We start from the raw sequence: 22,073 nt of genomic DNA, 5'->3' as shown, positions 1-22,073 counted from the left end.
GTTATTTTTAGACAATTGTGTCAAACAAAAACCGAGTAAAGTATTTGCTGTGCACATTTCTCAGAGATCCAAACCCATTTTTTTCTGGTAAATAGCGGTCGTCGCATAGTGTGTGTGCTTGACTCAACATTGCAGTATTTCACCAATGTGTTTTTATTAATCCGAGGTCCCAAGTTACGACACGGTGTTTGTACAAATCACGGTCGATTAATAATTAAACTGCTTCCCTGTACGCTGCATATTTGTACTGCGCGTGCATGGTTTACAAGTATTTGTGCTGCGGGACTGAACAGCTATAAAAGACAACTATCCATTGAAAACAGCCACATATAGTTTAGCCTTTGAAATTCCTTTCTGTATCGTAATGGTCAAAATTCGCATCATAGGCCTTTTATTGGCGACAGTATTTATCAATGTCCTTGCAGTAGTAGAAACGGACCAGTATCACCCTGAAGTCAGTGGCAATGTACAAAGAATTAACCGAGAAATCGTAGAAACTGCCGATGGAAGGTCGATGAAATTGGACGTTGAATCAATCCATGACGTAATAAACATGGACGATGACGTCATGCATCCGCCCCCTGTGTCACGTGACTCGAAAAAAGAGAAATCAGCTCAACGCCAAGGTAAGGTGGAATAAAGAAACCCTATTTATCGGGATGCCACTAGAAACTAAATCCCAAACTTCCAATATAGTCGTGGAGCAACTATTAACAACGCTTTTTATAGAGTGTCCTGAAACGGTTATATAGCCCTGTAAATATTCTTTGTTTACTGCCAAATGGTTCGGGAAAATAGAATGAAAACATTTTAACTCACGCTACTACTGTACAATATTTTCATCCTTTTGTTTTCAGCACTTGCTGGTGAAAATACAGCCCAGTTTTGGTATGATAGCGCAGCCAAGGAATTAGACGAAGCACTCCTACTTGAGAAGCGAAATAAGAATGTAGCCAAGAATGTTATTCTTTTTCTTGGTGATGGTATGGGCATTCCTAGCATCACGTCAGGTCGTATTTTAAAAGGACAAAACAACGGTCAGTCTGGCGAAGAGACCAAATTGATGATGGACACTTTTCCGCATGCAGGTTTATCAAAGGTAAATTGATGCTATGTTTTGGTGTTGGTTTACAACACACAATGTGGAATACAGGGTTTTTGTTGTGATTTCGTAGCATTTTTGCATATTGGTTCGTTTTTTCGACTATATAGCTGTGTGTGTTAAAAATAAAACAAACTCTTTGTCGTTATGTTTTGAAAGAAAAAACATACTTAGCGAGTTATTTAACATTTGACTGTGTCCCCACGACTTTAAACGAGCTTTGTTAACTCAAATCGGAAAATATGGGACTTGGTGCGAACGGTTTCCCATCTTACCCCATGGTATAAAACCTATTTGGCTAAAATATGTATAGATTACACAAAAGTAATAGTTCTGCATTTAGACCTACAACGTAGACCACCAAGTTCCTGATTCAGCCGGTACTGGTACGGCTTACATGACCGGTGTTAAAACCGACATGGCAGTCCTTGGTTACAACGCTGCTATTACACCAGGTGTATGCAGTACTACACCTGGTAACGAAGTCAGTTCTGTACTTGAGGATTCGCACAAGGAAGGTAACGTGTAAATATATATATTGTTGCTGAAATGCATGTTTTATATCTAGAACCAATAAAGATTTTTGAGTAATTTTTTAGGAAATTCACGCTTTTACGTCCTGTTCAGCTAACGCCAACAAACTATACAAGTGTAATAACACGCAAACGTTTTTGCCCCTGTTTGGTTACGGCATGATTAACTACGACAGAATAAATACGACGAACAATCTCTGGTCAGTTGATGTACTATACTATACCTACTTGCTTTCTTGTGCCGTATATAAGCGGACAGTAGCGCATTGGAGTACTATACTGGTTAAATATGGGAATATAATAAATCTGCTCATATAAAAACACAGTAGCTCATAACTTTATACAGTTATTACCAGCCAAACACGCCCTTTTAAACAATTTCAATTGAATAGTGGATTACTAACTATGTATACCTATACACAGGCAAAGCAGTCGGTGTGGTAACAACTACCAGACTTAACCACGCCACCCCAGGTTCGGCGTACGCGCATTCGGCGTACAGGTATTGGTACAGCGATGCTGACTTGCCGGACGAAGCAAAAATAAACGGCTGTAAAGATATTGCTTATCAGCTTTATGCAGCATTGCCTAACATACAGGTAGGAACATTTTAAAAAACTGGCTTCCCAAAATAGCCAAAAGTATAGTTGAAAGAAATAAGTTTAACATATTTATCCTCGTGCGGCGGGGCAACGTCAGTCGTTAGAATACAGGTTTTGTGTTTCACCGCGTTTTTGCACGCCTGTATAAGTAATTTTAAGTTAAGTGTTTGGTCCAAGGACGATGGTGGCTGCAGCGTCAAGCATCGAAGTGTTTCACGGCCATGTTTTATATAGGTAGCCCTTGGCGGTGGGCGTGGTTACTTCCGACCGAATACAACGTTAGATGAGGAATACAAAACTAACAACTTTCGAAAGGACGGCCAAGAGTTGATCGAGAAATGGAAAAACAACATGGAAGACATGGGAAGAAACGCTAAATATGTTTGGAATAAGCAACAGTTTGATGCAGTGGACGCATCAAGTGTGGACCATTTATGGGGTGAGCTGCTTGCGTGTTTGTGGGAAGTTTTATAAAGTAGAAATCTTTATCTCTGTTTGGTTTATAAAGGATTGTTTTATGAACGAATGGATAATTTATTGTGACTTATTTATCCTCGCGTGGCAGAGCAACGACAGTCGTTATAAAACGGGTGTTTCGTTCCATATATGGCTGATGTATATAGACAACCCGTAAGGGGCCACTAAGTTGGAGCACTTGCCGTTCGAATTTCTTCATAAAAGATGGTTACGCCCACGATGGTAGCAGCGCCGAGCGTCGAACTCAATTCTTAAGTATAAACTTTAATCTTACCCTCAGGCATGTTCGAACCAAAGGATATGAATTACGAGACGGACCGATCGACAGATGGCGCAGGAGAGCCAAGCTTGGCGGAAATGACGCAAAAGGCGATCGAGATCTTGCAGAAAGACGAGGACGGTTTTTTTCTTTTAGTGGAAGGGGGTCGAATAGGTATAGATCTGTTATTTTAAATTTAAAAAACACCAAAATGTTCTAATAAATAGGTATGTTCGTAACAGCGCAATAGAAAACTGTGTATTTTTCTTTGTCTGCTCTTAAAATCACCTACGTGTGACATTTTTGTTTTATCCAAAAATCGTAGCCTCAACTGACTTTTTGCTGCTATCTTTGCTGTTTTAATTGATTTGACCTTCGTTACTGTATTTAAAGAGATAAATACAGTTTATGGTAATATGTTTAGACATTCTACTATATTTCTGTTAATATAATAGACCACGCACACCATGAATCCAACGCATACAGATCTCTACATGAAGTTATTGCATTCGACGACGCAATTGCTAAAGCAGTTGAATTAACGTCGGAATCTGATACGTTGCTCGTAGTAACGGCGGACCACAGTCATACTTTCACATTAGGCGGTTACACTATCAGAGGAAACCCTTTATTTGGTAATGTATAACTTTCACTTTGATTGTTATAAGGCTTTTAGGCGAAATTTTGTGATTACAAAATTAGAAGTTTTGCAACTACATAAATACATAATTGGATGAATGTAACTTACTTGTCCTTGTGTAGCGTGCAAAGACAGCTGTTTCAACTCAGGTGTTCTGTTCATATACACCTTGTGCCCGCCTACGAGGTACCACGTGTGTAACTTCTGTTTCATACACTTTATACCCACTTACAAATCCCACATATGTAACTTTGGGGTTAAATGTTTTTGCACACTGTAACTCTAAAAGTTATTTTACCTAACTGTCGAAACTAAATCCGGTTTTTTCGTATCCAGGCAAAGCAAGAGACGATGCCAACCCTAGAACCGGGTTGGATGGTCTTCCATATACTGCACTTAACTATGGCAATGGTGAAGGGTTTCAAGGTGGCGATTCCTATTCATCACCTAACGAACCAGTAGTAAGGGAAGATCTGAACACAGTAGATACAAGTAAGACGATTTTTGTGGGTGTGGGTATAGTAGGGTGGGGTAAGATAGGATACAGTAGGGTGGGGTAAGGTGGGTTTTTCATTCTTTTTCGACGGGATAGCTTTAGCGCATTTTATCCAAATATCGTGATCGTGTTTTAAACAGTTAACAACGGCCTATAGGGGCCTTGAGGATACGGTTTTATAAATATTTGAATGTTTTTTGTTTACTACCCAAATGGGACGAGAAATAGAATAAACAGGTTTCCCATCTTTCACCACCCTATATACTTATTACATATTTAAATTATGATTTGACGTATGGTTTTTGACCAAAAATAGGTGCAAAGGATTATCTACAGCAAAGCGGAGTCCCTTTGTACTCAGAAAGTCACGGTGGCGAGGATGTTGCTATATTAGCGAGGGGTCCTATGTCTCATCTGTTTCATGGAGTTCACCAACAAAGTTATGTAGCTCACGTGATGCGGTAGGTGGTTTCCCTATTTAAATGCCTGGATTTGTCGGTGGCTGAAGTTAGCTATGATTATGCATACTTTAATTTAGTTGCCATAATGTAGAGTTTTGGCTAAGAATTTGAAAAAGAGTGTTGTTAATTGCCTAAAACAAGATCACAAAATATGAAATTTTAGGTTTATAAAACGCATCTTAAACTGTACTTACTCTTCGCAATATATTGTCTGTGTCATGTAAATGCGAATTTACCAAGTTATTACACTTCTCCTTAGATATGCTTCATGTGTTGGGGAAAATAAAGCTCATTGCGAAAACCAGCCACAAACATCTGTTGTGACCGAAGAAAACGTCACGTTTTTAGGGTACAATCTTAATCCTAGCGAGGCTGCTGGTGCTCTGTACGCTCTTTTTGCTTTGGAGTTGACATTTTCCATAGTAATCATCGGTATTGGTGTGTATACGGTAAAAAAAAGCAAATCTTTTCTTGCCTAGACAATTCAACATATTCTTAAACCAAGATTATTTTAATAGCATATGGTGTCGTTTGCGAGTAAATAACAATAAATGTATAAAAGCATAGCTTTATTGAAACATGCTTGTGTAAGAAAAAGCGAAACAGTAGATTTAACATCTTTCCTTTAATGAACTTTTCTGATTCAGTGCAAAGCTTAACGTTGTCTTTTAGCATATAGTTTCAGGTGAAGTGTAACCGAGTAAAACTAATGAAAATTGCTGGCCGCTATTAGTAATTCATAAAACGTCACGATGTACTCTTCGATCGAAGAGGCGAAGATAGGTTGACGTTATATTTGTTACGTTTGGCAGCTTTAACCGCCTTCGGTTTGATAGTTCCCTTTTTATCAGTCAATAGTTTCAGCAACGTCTGGAAAAACAGTTAAAGTTATGTTGAAAAAGTACTTTCTAAACACACATTTAGTTTTTGTCCTCTTGTACAAGATAATTTTTATTAAGGGTTACATTAAAAAAGCAGGATTTACAAATCAAGGCGTGATATATAAACAGGGTAACCAAAACATTTCTTAAAGACTTTCTAAGGTTAAAAAGGCGTCAAATAAAACGTTGGTTGGTAAACCCACAATACAGTATAAATTGACTCCTATCAAGCTGTATTTAATTAAAAGAATTACAGATGTGTTATAGAGAAAAGTGTTGGTAAGTGTACAGACCTGAATTTTATTGAAATCGGGCCTTTGGTCGTAATTTGGGTGCCAACATAGCTTCATAATATTGTACATTTCTTGTGATGCGATCGGTGGTTTTCCAACACGCACTCCTGAAGATACTTTGCGCAGTATGTTTTGTGTTAACTCGCCTGTGGGATGTAAAAAACGACGAGTGGTTAAGGATTAGCGTAATACGCCATTGAAACAAGAAATGTAACTTATTTATCCATACGTGGCGCGCGATCACGGTCGTTATAACACGGGTGTGCCATTCACATACCCCGTGTCCGTATTCGAGTTACCATTTATGTAACTTTGTGGGTTATTTTGTTTAATCTATGTCCGACAATTTAGATAATCGGCCACTTGGTTTGAGATAATCAGCAAACTGTAGTTGGATAATCGGCAAACTATTAAGTATCTTGCCTAAGAACACATATACACCCACAATGGTAGCAACGTTATAAGCCACTATATATCCTCTGAACTAGAGGTGTGGGCGCTCCAAACATGTTTTTGAACATATGAACAAAGTTACGTATATACTTGGTAACTCGTCGTAAGCTCGCACGAGGTGTGATCCGTGTTATAACGACTGTCGTTTTCCGGCCACGCGAGGGTTAAGGTACGTTACATTCATTTATTTATACAGCTGGTGTCCTGTTGTATAACAAAGAATCAAAAAATGCTCTATACCTGAGAATGGTGCTTCACCGTTTGTAAAAATTTCAACCAAAAGACAGCCATAGCTCCATACATCACTCTTGGAGTAAAAGTATCCAAGGGAGGCTCCCTCTAACGCCATCCAGCGGAGCATTTGAGATTGAAAGGGTCGGTCATCTGACAGAAGTCGAATTAAAAACATATTCCCCCAATTTTTTAAAGAGATGGTATATTTTTGTTTATGCGTATATACAATATACCCAGAATACGATAAATGAAACCGTGGACCCATCTTACCCCAATCTAAAGCCGTAAAATGACCGTAAAACGCAAATCATTTATGTTCTACCTTCGTCTTTGATATACCGCCCATCTTTGTCCATATTTACAGCATAACCGAAACTGGAAACTTTGCAACCAAGATTTTGATCCACGAGGATGTTGGAAGCTCGGATGTTGCGATGAATGATGCCACGCTTGGAGATGTACTCAAGTCCGGATGCTACCTGAAAAAATCGACCAAATATTTTAAGCGAAAATTTTGGGTGCAGTTTTCAGCTACATTTAGGTATAACTCGCAAGCGGACACGAAGCGATTTTTAGACCACTGCCCGTTTTATGACTACTTCCGTTGTGAAGATAAATAAGGTACATTGGTTGATGTATTTAAAATAAGATCTGTTTACCTGAATAGCCATTTGCGTTCTGTGGTAATTTGTCATCTCGTATTTTTCTCCTCTAAGCATGTAGTCTAACAGGTCCCGGTTAGGATAATAGTCGAATACAATGGTTTGGGGCTCTAATATCTGTTAAATAAGTTGTAAAACTATTTTACTTTCATCAATTTGTTTTAATTATTTATTAATGTATAGTACTGTGCTGTTTTGTAGCAAAAATTAAAATATTTTTACCGAAAGGGAGATTTTAACGATTTTTTTGCCTGTACTGCAACCTATAAAAAGCGTGTAAAAATGTAGAATATAAAACAGTCTGTACTTACTACACCGCTAATCTGTACGACATTGTTGTGTCTTAATTCCCTCATAATGTTTGCTTCTTTTACCAGTAACGTGCAGTGGTTACTCAAAGCGCATTTCGCTGCGAACGTCGTTCGAAGGTAGTTGGCTGCGGTAAAGAGTTGTTAAACTTATGAACAATTTTTTTATCGTAATTACATCTTATTTTTAATTAAATGCAACTCAATATAATTTTTTTCTAAACATTTTGTTTTAGATTTTTTGTTTGTTTGCTTTTAGTAGATACTACAGCGTTGTTTACTACTACGCACAACTTTGTTATTTTGTTACACCACAAAACAAGCGTGTTCTATAAATTTTACGCCGGGCGATAATTACTCCATAAGCAAAAGCGTCGTTCCATCTACGCCTTGCTTTTAGTTGAACCATGCAGTCTTGGCGGCAGTTAATACTATGATAGTACTGTTGTTTACAATGCATGTTAGATTTAAATTTGCTGTTGTTTACTTGATTCAAATGGATTATACATTGTATTGTATATATTCTGAACTATATGTTGATATCTTTGCAGTTTCGGTAAGTACATACGTTTTGTTTTTAATAATGGTAGCTACAACATCACATCGTGTTTTATTAGTTATAGGCTGTGCAGAAAATGGGCGTTCTTAATTTTTAAACGCACAATTATGCAATATGAAATATTAGGTTCCAAAGGTATTCGTCTTACCCCACCCTACTAAATTAGATAGCCTACGTTATGCGTAAAGTAAAAGTTTAAATACACCTTTCCATATTTCTGAATAACTCCCACATGAAAGTTGAGATTTCATTTCAACTGAACTACCAGCAATCACGGGCAATAAAGGGTGGAATCCGCTTTCCGGTTCTTTCTCCAAATCTTCTTTCGGACAGGGCGCTACGAGTTTACTGGGCAGACCGCTACATTTCTCTGATATAAACACACGATTTAATTAAAATTGGTTTAATGCTACATAATTGATGTTATAGATTTGTGTTATAATATATTTATTCTAAGTGGTAGAGGTCCTTCAGCGGATATACAATGGAACCGCTAAGATTTAGGCCAGATTTTGACTGCTATACCTCAACACCCAGGGTGCTACGGTATATTCACCTTATACAAAGAACGTTTTTATTTTAAACTGTAGGGACTGCACGCATATAACAATTTTTGACATTTTTTTTCGATTTTTATACGGTTTTACTTTACAGACACTTCTGATTTTGACCACTTTTTTTATAATACGAATGGAGCATCAAAACGAAAGGCTTACACTTAGGAATATATAGAAACATATGACTCACGAGAATAGTAACGTACAAGTTGGTGAACCGCGGGAAACGAATATGTGTCATCTATGCTGTAAGTTCTGTTTGTTGCCAATTTCACTCTATAATTATAAACCCTGCACGATCCGTCACTTGTACTGGAAAGTAGAGATATACGATACTCCCCATCTGTGCCTGTTAAATTGAGATTTCTATAAAAATTAGGAACGTATCTGCGTTTTACTTGTTAGTAAAGAAGAACATTCAAAGAAATATATAGCCTTATTATGACGACTCTAAAATAGCGTTGTTGTTTAAAACACGACAAGGATATTAAGATATTACGTACTGAAGGTGACCTATCTTTCCACGCAGTACTATATATTTTCAGTATAATAGTAACGGCCTTTTATACGTCTACCTTTGCGCACTAGAAAAGTACCATCGTTTTCCCCGCGTTCCAGTAAGTTTGTCTCTGCTTCTTCTCTTGATATAGTACCAAAATAACACCTGTAAAAGCGAATAGACTTGTAAAAATGCTGGTTTTGATGCGAATGTGTTACTGTTCTGATTATCATCACAACCTTCAGTTATGGTATGATTGAGAAAGATAGTAGGCACGAAAGTAGGCAACCCGATTAATATGCGCATATACAATGTTGGTGTAATTGGCCAACTCTGGCCAAATGTCAGCCGAATATTGCGCGCCACGCTGCGAAACCTCGCCCATATAGAATAAAAATCCTTCAAAAAATCAGGCATTTTGAACGTTTTATTTTTAATTTACATAAAATTACAAACAACAATGTTCTTACGGTTCACTTTCAATTGTTTCTTGCAAGGGCTTCTGTCTTATTTCAACAGTGTCGTACGTGTTGGACGACATTTTAAAAACCTACAACCTATACTGTGGGATAAGATGGGATACCGTTAGCACTTAAAATTTTAGAGCCGTGAGGCTACGGGTATTTAATTTTGTAAATATTCTTCTCTGCATAGACCACGCAAAACCAAACTGTTAACTTTGATATATACGTAACCTAACTACTGTTCCATTTGACCCTGCATTCATATCTGTACTGTACACTCGAAACTGAAATGGTGGTGCAATGCAATCCTGTACATCACGTTCTATTTTCTTTTGCATGACTAACAGTTCTTGTATTTCCGCATAACCAGAATATAGACTACACGGCACACACTATACATAATGTATATAATTCCTTCTAGCAAAACAGTTTTTTCTTGTGGTCTACTGTACAGTTACTTAAAATGCTAAACAACATAATATACGCACATAGCGTCGTTGTATCAATACAGCAATACACGTGGGTTACGCGAACATACATATTTATTTTATTTTGATTATGTTGGAAAACACACGTACATTACTATTTTCCATAATTACCCAGCTTATTTGTTTTATATGTCAATAACATTGAATAGGCATTGGTGTCTGGACAGTGAGTTAAACTAAAACGAATTGAAATAATTTCATTTGTAAATGAGAATATTTGTGTACTGTAATATGATGAGCTTACATTAATTAAAAAACGGAAATTCGTATTCGTTTTTCCCCTTAAAGAACCGCACTGCTGTATAATATCCAAACAGAATTTACAGCAGGGCTACATATGATACAAATCTTCTCTTTGTCTTTGTTAGAGCAAGTACAGTTTTGTTATGATATCGTAAGCTCGCAGTACGCCTATGAGTAGTATATAGTAAACCTACCCACACACTACATTACTCATCCTCTATGACGTACTTTGTGGCATTTATAAATCTTAACAGATTTTCGAAATGTATTTAGGAATTTATAAGTTATTTTTTTTTAATTTTCAAATGTGGAAAATACAGTTCGACCTGTTTCTGTATTGTTTTATATTAGTGGTATGTTAATTCAATCGACAGAGACACTTTATACAATGAAAGTGCTCATTTCTTATACACACAAACTGAGCCAAGCTATTTATTAAAATGAGTCAACTCTGGCCTAAATCTGAGATTACTTTGCGTGTTTGGTGTACGCCTTCATCCATACAGAATAGAAGCCAGTTTATTTTTGAAAGCAAACCATTGAAAATATTTAAATTAAAACACATCGGTGCAACTGCGGTTCGCATGTGGGCGCACGCGTTCAATTCACACGAAATTCCAAGCACGAAAATGGCGGCTTCTTTTTAGTACATATTAGGTAGGTGACAGTCGCAAAACTAAATACAAATGTATCGTCACACCCTAGTACTGTAATACAAGGTCAAATATTTACATTCGCGTCGCGTGGCAACTGTAACATTTACAGTAGGTTGGGGTAAGATGATAAATGTTTATATTCTCTTATGTTGTCCCATTTTATAGTAAACAAAGATTCCTTACAAAATGATATAACCGTATATTCCCACGTCTGTGAAATCGTGTTTTTAATTGTTAAAAAAACAAGATTTACTATTCCCTATATTATATATAGATGTTCTATTTAACACGCGACTAAACAATTACTCACCATAGCAGCAGCGTTAAGCCTCGAATCAGGACCCTCTGGTTAAAATAGAAGCGCTCTCAAAATGATGCTTACAATACACGAGTACTTTTTTCTGTACACGAGTTTATTTTTGAATATTTTTTTGGTGCAAACAAATTACATCGCATGCGTTTTTCGAATTAGTTAGAAAGCACAACAAACGTTAATCGGGTATACACACGGACGAATGTACAGTAGTGTATATACAACGAGTGAGATAACTGCACAAAACAATACAATACAAGTGAACGGCAAAGAAAAATTAAAATTGTTTCTGTGGTACTATATATACTCGTATGCACTTTACAGATGTAGATTATATAGGTTTTAATGTCTGTTGTCAGTTTTAGCTGTTTAATAATAAGTACAACACACACACACGTGAAAAGTTACAAAATGCGGCCTTATAAAGGCCAACTTCGAATCAATGGTCAACCACTGGCGGCGCAAGAGGTATCGTGTGCCAAGCGTTGAACCATTAATATTCTTCACAGAAGAATACGGCAAGAAGATCGTGGTAAAGTTCAGCTCTCTTTTTTAACCTTTTTAGTTTCAGCATTATGAATGTCGTGAATCGACAATTGGGCGGCGCTTTTCATTTACAATTGAGGCGGAACAAGGGGGGGGGGGGTCGACGAGAGAGCAGCTTACACAATCTGTAATATCTGCATAGCAGAAATTTATTCCTGTGACGACTTACGAGGCGCTATTGGCCCCGAGAAAGGTCGGCAGTTGCGGATTCCATCCCAGGCAGCAAGTCGCGGGGCTTGACGTCGGTTTGGGCGCAGACGTTCAACCAACTGAAACGAGATACGAATTAGAATACGGGGAATTCACAGCTCGCTTGGAGTGGGAAGTTTTACGGCGAGGCGCAATCTTTTTATGGCTGGGTAAACATTTCCAAACACTTGTTCAACAAAAGGCGTTTTATCTCGTTTTAGTTTGAAAATGAAAAGTTGGGAATAAACAATTTCCCGGAATCTTAAAATATTCCGAAACTTGTGTACGGTTAGGTTGCAAACGTTGAAAAACACTATATTTAGTTAACGGAAAATAGACGAAAAAATTTAGCAAACTGGTTTCGAACGTTAGCGCCATATAGGCTGAATTGTGACGCAGTAGCGTCAAGTTATGCAAATTTGTTCTAAAAATAAACTTACATGCGAGTTCCTGGGCAGCAAGTGTAGGGGGAGCTGGTTTTGGTGGTTTTTCAAATTCGGGTCAGCTCCTTTGTCCAAGAGGAAGTTTACAATCAGGTTTGTGACGTCACGGGGCAATCCCGAGCTCTCTAGCTCTGCGTGGTAATAAAACGTTTTAATAATAACTGCCTACAAACGAATGTAGCGGCCGATAGGAAATTGCGTCATAAAAACGGACAAATAAAGCAATCACTGTATGACGCGATCATTAACGAGTTAAATTGGACTTGCCGTAATAGTTACGAGAGCACGCGGTAAATTTCGTTAGGATGATCAAGAATGGACATATTAAGCAGTTTAATGCCTAATTAAACGGCCTGTCGATTTACTGCGTTCAAGTAGGGCGGTCGAAGTTTTTAAGTTCCAAGAAATTGTGACTCGTTTCGAGACATCTTCACGATTTTCGCAGCAATTCGTTTGCGGGGATTTTCTCCCGCCAATAACGTGCTGCAATTTCGGATTAATATTCGGAGTAGTTAACCAGTGCGGTAAACGTAATCTATGATTGCTGGTATGTTCAAAGCATGTATGGACGTGTGGCACGCAGCACTACCGGCAATGACCTTTTGGTGCTCGTACTTAACGAAGAAACGTTTTATGATAACTGTGAACGGTGTTTACGTCATAGCTACTACGTCATCAGTTAATGAGTTACCGAAATAACCGATAATGAGACTTTATGTTTGAACATGGACCTGAAATTTTAAGATTACCAGAATTAGCACACAAACAAGTGCAACAATAAGGCTGTAAAACTTGCATTCAAATGAGTGTAAGAAAACCATTGTACGCCACACAATGGTCACCAATTCGCGTCTGTATTTGGAAAAGACATTCCTTCTCATGCCAAAGGCCGAGCTGTGAAACCGAATATTAAGCTTACGAATTACAGAACCTTGTATTACAGTGCGCGTAGGCGTAATATGATCGCTGTATTATTTCTGGGAAACGGTGTAATATAGTCAATCAATTGCGCCGCGGAGAAGTGGCAGTACAAAGGACCCGCGCATACAGTTCCCGTTCTGCTATTATTAGTATGTTTGCGCATGGGCATTGTGTATCCAGTTACATAAGCAGAATGCACAGAAGTCCTACCTATACAGCTTTTTAAGCAATATTTAAATTTTTCGCCTACCTGCAGCGAAATGTAACGGTGTATTGTCGTTGTAAGTCTCTTGGTTTACAATATCGTCTAATGTGACCATTGGGTTGCTTTCAGCGTGCAGCAGAATTTCGCGGATCATCTGAACGTTTCCTTTCTTAACTGCGATATGCAGTGCAGACCAACCGTTCTGTTTGTCCTGCATAACAAGATAACGATATTACAATGTATAGTAGTGTGTAGGAAGATGAATACCTTTAGCACATAATAACCCTTATTTTCTGATCATGTTTTAAACAATTAACAACGCTATTTCGCGAGGATATGGTTGTACAATTCTTTGAATGTATTTTGTTTATACTAAATGATATAGGGAGTAAAAAGAAAATATGTACTAAATCCTAGCCCAACCTACTATATTTTACATTTGTTAGTTATTTTTACTTTATCTTGTATTACTGACACATCTGTTGATTCTATTGTTTTTTTTATAAATTACAACTAATTTAGTTCTCGTTATTGTCTAATACTAAAATATGGGTATAGGTCCAAGTCGCAATTAAATTGTCAATCAAATTGATCAAACAGGTAACGATCCACTGATTTGCCCATTATCCGCTGGTGTGGTAATACAGCCCTGTTACAGTGGTCGTATTTCATGTTTAAACGGGCAATGTCGCTGCCATAACAGCCAAAAACATACAAATTTTCACACCAAGTCAAACCCTGACTTTGGTATTCCTACACACCAGCGCACCGATGGCTGTGAAACAGTAAAACCCGCGAAGCAAACGATTTTACGATGTTTTTTAACCTTTGCCGCAAAAATTCGACGGCACGCCTGCTGGAAGTATTATCAGAGCCGTAAAATTTCAGCGGTTTACCTGTGCGGCCATGGAAGCACCATGCTGAAGAAGCAACCTCGTTGTTTCTAAGTTTCCGCAGTCTACGGCGACGTGTAGCGGTGTTCGCCCTGCAAAACCATGGAATTGTTTATTTGTTGATTTAGAACCAACGCCCCACAGTCGGGACGTAAACAGAGTCTGTTTGTTTAGTTTAAAAGCTTAAATCGGACCGCACCCGTCGACTGTCTGATTCTGCAGTTCAGGAGAAACGGACTTGGCAATATTGCAAAAGTATTGGATACATATGTCATACGGGCATAGGCGTAATATTGGGGGTGCCTGGGGTAACATTTCTCACAGCTTTTTAAACAGGGGTGACATAATGTGTTTTTAAAACCAAGTTTTACACTAGAATATAGCGTTTACTCTGCAGTTAAGTGTCTCATAAACAAGCATGGATAAAATATACAGTATTCGGCAAATTAATCAATAAAGTTCCTATGTTTTTTAGAAAATAATGTAACTGCATTTAACAGGTCTACCCAGATTTGGTTAAAACATTTAAAAAAAACGGAGTTGTTTTGCCTATGGCATATAATGCTATGCTTAAAAAAGTTTCGGTTTCGAACACGACTAAACGTTGGATTAAAATGTCACCTGTGTTGTAGTCGGTTTGGTCGACCAGGGAAGGCAACAGTCCTATACTTGCCAAGTACTCTATCAGGGACATCTAGAAAACAGATGGTTATAAATTAACTAGCTCTCAGTAGGCCATATTATCGTTGTGGTGTCGTGCCACTGCCGTATTCACTAATTTGGTCTATTTAAAAATTAAACGAAAACGGCGTGGTATAGACATTTGAATACAAAACCGTACCACCGCATTTAATACTGACCTGTCACGCTATTTAAACCGCACAATGGGGATAAATGGGAGTTTAAATTAGGGGGCTACGATTGGCAGGTGATTGACATCTGATTGTTATTTCTTACCATCATTCCGGCCGGTAAAGGTGCTGCCAGGTGAAGAATGGAACTGCCGTCTCCTGTGACAGCTTCTGCATTTGCACTGAAGTTAAGCAGTGTGGTTACCGCTTCAATGTGGTTGTTTTTCGCCGCGTGGAGCAGGGGCGTCTGCGGGAAAAAGGGGGTTTACAATTTATTCGGAAACACTGCGCTGTAAAAGTCGTTCGGAACCACTGCGAAAGTGAAACACTGGGTTTATTTGCACTGTTGTGCATGCGAAATGAAAACATTGATGTAACGTTCCGGCTTGCGTGTATCGGGTGTACCGTTGTTTTGAAATAGGTTGCAAAGTAGTAAATCATTAAAGAAACACAAGAATTGCTCCTGACATGTTAGGATAAGAGCGCTAGAAGAGAACAAAGGTTTCAAATTCGCAACGTAGCGAGCGTTGAAAGCACAAACAACAACGCCAGCGACTCTTGTAGCAGGGCAAAAGTAAATAACTAAACACACATTGTAATTGGACATAAAACGGTTAAAAATGTCGTTATAACGAGCATTTGAGTCGTAGAAAACAGGCGGCGAAGTAAACACGGCCTTATATTCGCAGTTCTGTTAAATTTGGCTCAAAACGCTACTTACTATCGTGACTTTCGGTCTATAACATATAGGGTCTATATCGTAGGCAATGTAAAGTAATGGTCCAGTCATGCACTGCAGTCTGACCGTTTTCGGTTGTGCGTGTTGTGTATATTGTGAGTGGCGGGGCAGTTAGATCACGGTAAAACTGCCGCGGGTTTTGATGTAATGTACTATAAATACGCTACGATTGTGACTTAACAATGATAGAATACGGGGTGACATCATGGGTTTTGTGCGAATTTTTGTGCGGTTGTTTTTTGTTTATTTTGCATTTCGGTGGCCGTTTGCATAACAGAAAACACGGACAATAGCGTTGCTGTAGATGTGACAATACCGCGGAAAAGTGATTAGCATATTACTTGAGGTGATTTAATAGCAAAATATCTGCATTCAAATATGAACAGATGGAATATGAGAGATGTAACCCGAAACCGCAGGTTAAATGTCTCATCACTTCAAAACAACTTCATAACAACTCCCCGTCCAGGCCGTCCTGCGCTTAAATAACACGAATAGCCAACGTGAAGTTACGGGAATAGACGTGCACGGGTAATGGTTCCGGGTAAATATATTAATATGGTATTATGATATAATCATCTTTAACGTGCCTTGTTTAGATAGCATGCAGCGTACGCGTGGGGCGATTAACCTGGGGCAATCACGTAATCGTATACATAAGCAAGTGATGCATTATGTAAACTGTTTATACGGGCGAGGTCTGCATTAAACAATGGGGAACTTTTTTTAAGGCGAAGTTCAAAAATTCCAGCCGACCGCGATTAACAAAAGAAGCGACGAGTGGCTTTCGTAATGAAAGGAAAGTACGGCCCGGAAACTCCGGCTGAAGCTAGCGGCTTCACGCAACAATAACTTCAGGTGTTCGTTGTACGTGTCGAGTACAAAAGATATTGCGGTAACGCGATACCAGGAATTTTCAAAACTTTCTTGCGGATGCGTTGGTTCAGTTTCTGTCTGAACACTTCCATTGTTTGAGCAATGAAACTTGCTTAAATAAACCAACGCAAACAGTAACTGGAATTGCCGCCGTATTTTTATACACCTTTACTTTAACACCGACACACGCGAACTCGAACGACCATGTTTGTGAACGCAGAGTAAATACTAAGTCCCGAGTTCGAAGAACTGGTGATATAATAACGTTAAGTAATCAAGTCGCGCGACTGCTAATCAACTTTACTTTGGTTAGGAAACGTGTGAGACACTTGGCGTTCCGCGGCCAAGAAATTATGCCTTTAGAACAAAAAGCTGTACAAAGCCAAAAATTGTAGCACGTTTTTCGGTGTTTTGTTGATTTTTGGACACGATTTAACTGCGGTGATTCAGAACTTAAATTCCCAAAGCTGCTGGCCATATGCAATATATGCAAATGGCGTAAGAGTCTTTGGGTTACGACCTTTTAAAAGCTACTGAAGAGAATTAATATAGAATGTAAGCAATAATGGATACACGGCGGTAAATAAACGTGACTTCGTCTTTGCAAAATCGGACTTTTGCAGGGAACCACTTTCTTGAATGCAAAGCAGCCACATGCATGGCTCGTAGTTGCGATCTTCGGTATTTTTCGCATTTTTTAATGAGCCGAATCGTTTCTTTTCGAGGTCAAATCCAGACAGCGGTGCGTGGTACGATAAGAGCCGGCGACTGCACGATGCATTACAAAACTGTATAGTGGGTTTCACGTATCGTATCAGAAAGTGAGAGCAAGCGAACGCGGTTGCACAACTCTGCCCCAGGGCCGCCACGCGTAAACGAACGTGGTCAACTCGACATTTCACCAAACGCTACTTGAGTTTCGTTGTAATTTACGCACCTCGCCCGAAACACAGATCGCCTTTCAGAAACCTGTTTCGTGGTCAAGCAATTTATTTTACAAATATTTCGTACCTATTTTTAAGCGGGTTGCGCTATTTCGGAAGAAGCGTTTTCATTTTTAGACCACGGAATCGTAAATTGTTAGTAAATCACGGCTGTTCACACGCCCCGCCTAGCCTGTAGCTATAAACGGTGTATAATTAAACATCAGCAAACGCTTTGTATAGTTTTCGTCGAGGAAGAGACGGTAAATTTACGAGAAAACGTATACATTTGCGGCTTAAGATACAGGAGTGGCTCCTGTAAACATTTATGGTTATGGCGGTACTCTGCTGGTTACAAAAATAATCCCATTGACGTTGGTCGATGGTGACGTTATTGACTTTCGTTTTTAAACAAACAACCGCGCAGGATTTCTGAGGTGAACTGTACGCGGAATTGAGAATTATTTTTGCAGAAAAATGGATTTAGTGATAAACGCTCCCGGTTGTCGTACTGTGGCAATTTAGGCGTCTAGGCAGTAGAATTTAATTGTGGGGTCCCATGCAGTACCAATACGCTACGCAATTAATTAATCAAATTACCAATAAAAAATAAAATAATTGACTTACCATGCCGTTGCTATCCTTCACGTCAATTAGTAAAGTGCCTGAGTTTGCCAGCTGGTGTAGAATGTGTTGTAGATCAAGCGTTCTTCCGTACGCAGCTGCCTCGTGTAGTTGCTGAAGCAGATCGTCCTCGTCAACTGTAATATGATTGACACCGTTTCAAACTACGTGCACAACAGGCTGTCTAAAATTCGCGGAAAAAACGACAGACTAAAGAATGATAGGATTCATACCGAAAACTGGATCGATGACAGCGAGACGTTGTTGCTGTTCCTGGAACGCGGGAGGACTGGTTGAGCACATTCCCGCGTTGGAGTACTGGCCTGAAATGATTTTAATGGTTACTGATATGCATATTGTGTGTTGGAAGCGTAAGAAGCGACTAAATTCGCCTGAACTAGGAAAAACTATACTTACCGATTGCCTGGCCTGTGAAGTCAGAGGCGGATGTGTAAATGTTCTCGCTATGTTGCTGGTACGCCTCTGCTTGAGTGTACTGGATAGGACTCGGGTACATTTGCGGTTCGGGGAGGGTCTCCTGGAAATTGGTAACCGGGGAGTGAGTGTACTCGATTTCGGGGGTGAAGGTCGGTGTCATCGTTGTAGTGTAAGGTGGGTCGGGATAAATGTATTCGGGCGAGCAAGCTGCTTGCTGCAGAACATTCTGCGGGGATTGGTGGTCAGGAAAGGGCACGAAAGTGTCTTGTGGCTCATGAAAACTCGTCTGGTTCATTTCACTGTATGAAGTGTTGGGGTAGCTTTGCGGATAGTTCATTAGTGTCGCTTCTGGGAGCATTGGCGGCGACATGACCAGTTGCTGGGGGTGCTGATCAAGCGGTGCAGACATGGATACCGTGCTCTGCATATGAGGGTGCTGTACGTGTGGCTGGTTCGGGGCGTCGGGGCGGTGCTGGTGTGTCACGTTGCTGGAGTAACCAGTCTTAGCTTTACCCTGCAGAATAATCACGACTAAGTACACTGCCCTTTAGAAAGAGACGTGTATAGTAGGGTGGGGTGAGATAGAACAATTTACTTATTTATTAACCGTAACTTCGCGTTTCTAAAAACGCGTAGTTAATTGTTGAAAATACGAGGGTGAAATAGGGGTTATGTGCTAACGGTGTCGTCTCTTTCTTCAGAGTATTATACAATTTAATATTTCGTGTCGAAACAAACCTGGTTTTTCCTTTGCTCACGTAACTGGTCGAGTCGTTCACGTACTGTTGTTCTGGGTGCCACTCCTTGCGCTGTAAAGCAAGCACAGTTTCAATAGGGGCATTCAACTGTCTTAATAACAATTTGCACACGTTCTATGTACCATATGGCTTGTTGTCTCCTTTCCTGCTCATTTTTCTTCTTGACGTTTGTCTCGGTTTTGCGTTGCCCGTTTTCGGCTGTAGACAGGCGTCGACTTTCCTAAAGAAGAACCAGTTATATAGCATTAAGCTGAGCTACAGCGTTCCGACGACTGACAGAACACTTGCTATGGCCTCATAAAAGTTCCTTTTACGAGACTACGTGCGTACGAGTAGAGACCGCGTGGAAACTAACTCGACGGACTTCGGAAAATGAGATTCCATATTGAAAGCCAATATGTAAACGTACCCCGGTGATTGTACGCGCGGGAAAGGCGAATGATTAATAGACATTCAGTTCCGTATCGACGGCAGAGGAACCGTTAAGAGGTAGAGAACGTATATGGATTGACTACAGTATAATTGTATGCGGACGTATTTTAATCTATCATTGTATATTAAAATCAAAGTACCTTGCTTGCTGTTGTCGACTTCTTGGCACTTGCGGGAGACTTTCGGATTTTTTTCGAACTTTAAAGCTGTGATCCTTTTGACTCGTCAGTGACTTGGTAATGTCTTCCAATAACTCGTCCGCTTCGTCCGGGAGGTAAGACGACAGGTAGTTTTTGGAGTAAAAAGTTGACATTACATCATCGTCGAATGCATTGGGACTTTCCGGATGCTTACCCGACCGTGGCGATAGGCCGAGCCCGGAATCTATGCTCCCTGAAGGACTGGGCGCTTTTTCTTCCATTAGAGTCGAAAAACTCATCGTAATTCCTAACTTAAGCTCACTGTAGATACAAAGTGATACGGTGTTATAGTCGATTGTTCTTACGCTAAGTGTATTAGTACCGCGTGGACGCGTGGTGCCTTTTTCTCTCTGATATCAGACGGTGAGGTATAAATATGCCTGAAGTCGAACGTTTTTTTACTCTTCAAACACATGCACGACTTTTAATAACAGAGCAATCGTGATATAGCTTTCTATTACGTCACATGTAGTCATATTATGCGTTTCAACTACCGTACAACCCTACCAGCATTGTAGCGCTACTTGTTATTGAACAACTCTGCCACCGCGTCTGCACAGGCCCTTTTTACGTAGCCTGTTTTCAACCACACCTGGGTGCGCCTGACTAGGATAAAAAAGAAACACGGCCCACATTGTCAAGAAATATGAAACTGCGCAGCCTACGTTTACCCTCTGGCTAGGCATCCAGTATACGAAAACAACCTATACAGAACCAGCGGAGCGATATAACGGCGGCATTCTCTCACACATTGATTTGAAATACGCAAAGGGCTAGTAACAACCGTTCAAATAAAGCCGCTACATTATAGCTCATTAACAACTGTGTTCCAAAACTTTTATGATTAATGAGTGTACCAATGCGTTTATTTGTGTTAGCTCTTGAGTTTAGCTATCGTTACTAAACTGAGCAAGCGAAGCATACTACTCATACGAAAACGATTAGCGATACAATTCGAGCGCTATTTGCCTTACCATATGGTTTACTTTCGTTCATAGTTTCCTACTCTAAAACTGTACTCAAAAGCTCAAGTAGCTAAGAAGCATGAACTGTAAAAGATACGATCGAGACCCCATCCACTTGGCAAAATGATTGCCACTTTGAAGAGTGCGCGCAAACACCCCCGCCTCGCCACTGTTTATCCTACTTTTCTCTTTCAAACTAGCCCAACGGTCGATAAGCAGCATATGCGCGTCTAGTTCCTTCTGATACTTCTTCCACTTGTCGCTTACTGTGCTTGTAAATGTAACAGGCAATGTAAGAAAAAAGGGTTGCTATGGATACCAGACCGCGTGTCCGTTTACAGTTGCAAGGCAGTAATAGTGAAATTATATCTTTCACAATTAAACAAGGGCGTTAAATGCTCCCAGCAAATTGGGATATGTAATAAAACTCGTTGTCACTTTTAGGTAAAGGAACGTTTATTATAAAACATATTAAATTAAAATTCTGTTGTCACATTAAAAATTTACCATATAGTTCGTAGTGGTACAGTGGGAATTTGCGGTATCTTTCAATTACACCTTGTCTGTCTTGATGTTTATTCTTATAACTTTTTTTATGTTTTTGTATAGTCTGACATAAAACTGGTAAAGACAAGCTTTTCAGTCTTGAATGAGTACATTAAATTGACTGCATGGTAGTGACTACTAAACTTGTTTGTACTTAGTGACAGACTGTACACCACTTCTATTAAGAGGAAAGAAAATATGTTTTTAGTTGTACCGGATGTTATATGATGTGGCCCTATTGACTATGCAGTGGGCGACCCAACAAAACGCAAATCACAACATTTAATTAACAATAATTCATAATAGACCGCATGAGCTGTACATCCTGTACCTTTTGGTTTGCT

General features: G+C 39.4%; 3 protein-coding genes across 4 annotated transcripts; 1 reads left to right on the top strand and 2 right to left on the bottom strand.

Annotated features, from left to right (window-relative positions):
• Positions 1–244: 244 nt before the first annotated feature.
• Positions 245–11,446, top strand: LOC149728793 (alkaline phosphatase-like). The gene is made up of 10 exons (XM_089888958.1): positions 245–626; positions 858–1,099; positions 1,446–1,620; positions 2,059–2,234; positions 2,472–2,676; positions 2,995–3,147; positions 3,429–3,608; positions 3,950–4,105; positions 4,426–4,570; positions 4,830–11,446. Exons 1-10 carry the CDS (start codon positions 365–367, stop codon positions 5,047–5,049), a joined length of 1,914 nt encoding a protein of 637 aa, XP_089745084.1. The 5' UTR covers positions 245–364; the 3' UTR covers positions 5,050–11,446.
• LOC149728794 (tyrosine-protein kinase Lck-like) lies at positions 5,305–9,612 on the bottom strand. Of its 2 annotated transcripts, XM_089888964.1 has the most exons (10): positions 9,487–9,612; positions 9,093–9,181; positions 8,708–8,866; positions 8,166–8,330; positions 7,405–7,529; positions 7,091–7,210; positions 6,754–6,910; positions 6,438–6,581; positions 5,745–5,890; positions 5,305–5,440 (listed from the first exon to the last, which is right to left on the bottom strand). In XM_089888964.1, the coding sequence occupies exons 1-10, from the start codon at positions 9,555–9,557 to the stop codon at positions 5,318–5,320; spliced, it is 1,299 nt and encodes a 432-aa protein (XP_089745090.1). In that variant the 5' UTR covers positions 9,558–9,612; the 3' UTR covers positions 5,305–5,317. The 2 variants fall into 2 exon arrangements, with proteins under 2 accessions (XP_089745090.1, XP_089745091.1); XM_089888965.1 differs by lacking the exon at positions 6,438–6,581.
• On the bottom strand, positions 11,262–21,357 carry LOC149728792 (uncharacterized). Its single transcript, XM_089888957.1, has 12 exons — positions 20,159–21,357; positions 19,709–19,806; positions 19,567–19,637; positions 18,808–19,342; positions 18,624–18,713; positions 18,394–18,527; positions 15,335–15,475; positions 14,999–15,071; positions 14,381–14,469; positions 13,530–13,695; positions 12,356–12,489; positions 11,262–11,995 (listed from the first exon to the last, which is right to left on the bottom strand). Exons 1-12 carry the CDS (start codon positions 20,455–20,457, stop codon positions 11,876–11,878), a joined length of 1,950 nt encoding a protein of 649 aa, XP_089745083.1. The 5' UTR covers positions 20,458–21,357; the 3' UTR covers positions 11,262–11,875.
• Positions 21,358–22,073: the final 716 nt, after the last annotated feature.

Source organism: Ciona robusta, chromosome 11 (assembly GCF_009617815.1).
Source record: "Ciona robusta chromosome 11, ASM961781v2".
NCBI lineage: Eukaryota > Metazoa > Chordata > Ascidiacea > Phlebobranchia > Cionidae > Ciona > Ciona robusta.
Note: the sequence above shows the minus strand (reverse complement) of the source record. Positions and strands in the feature narration are given on the sequence as shown.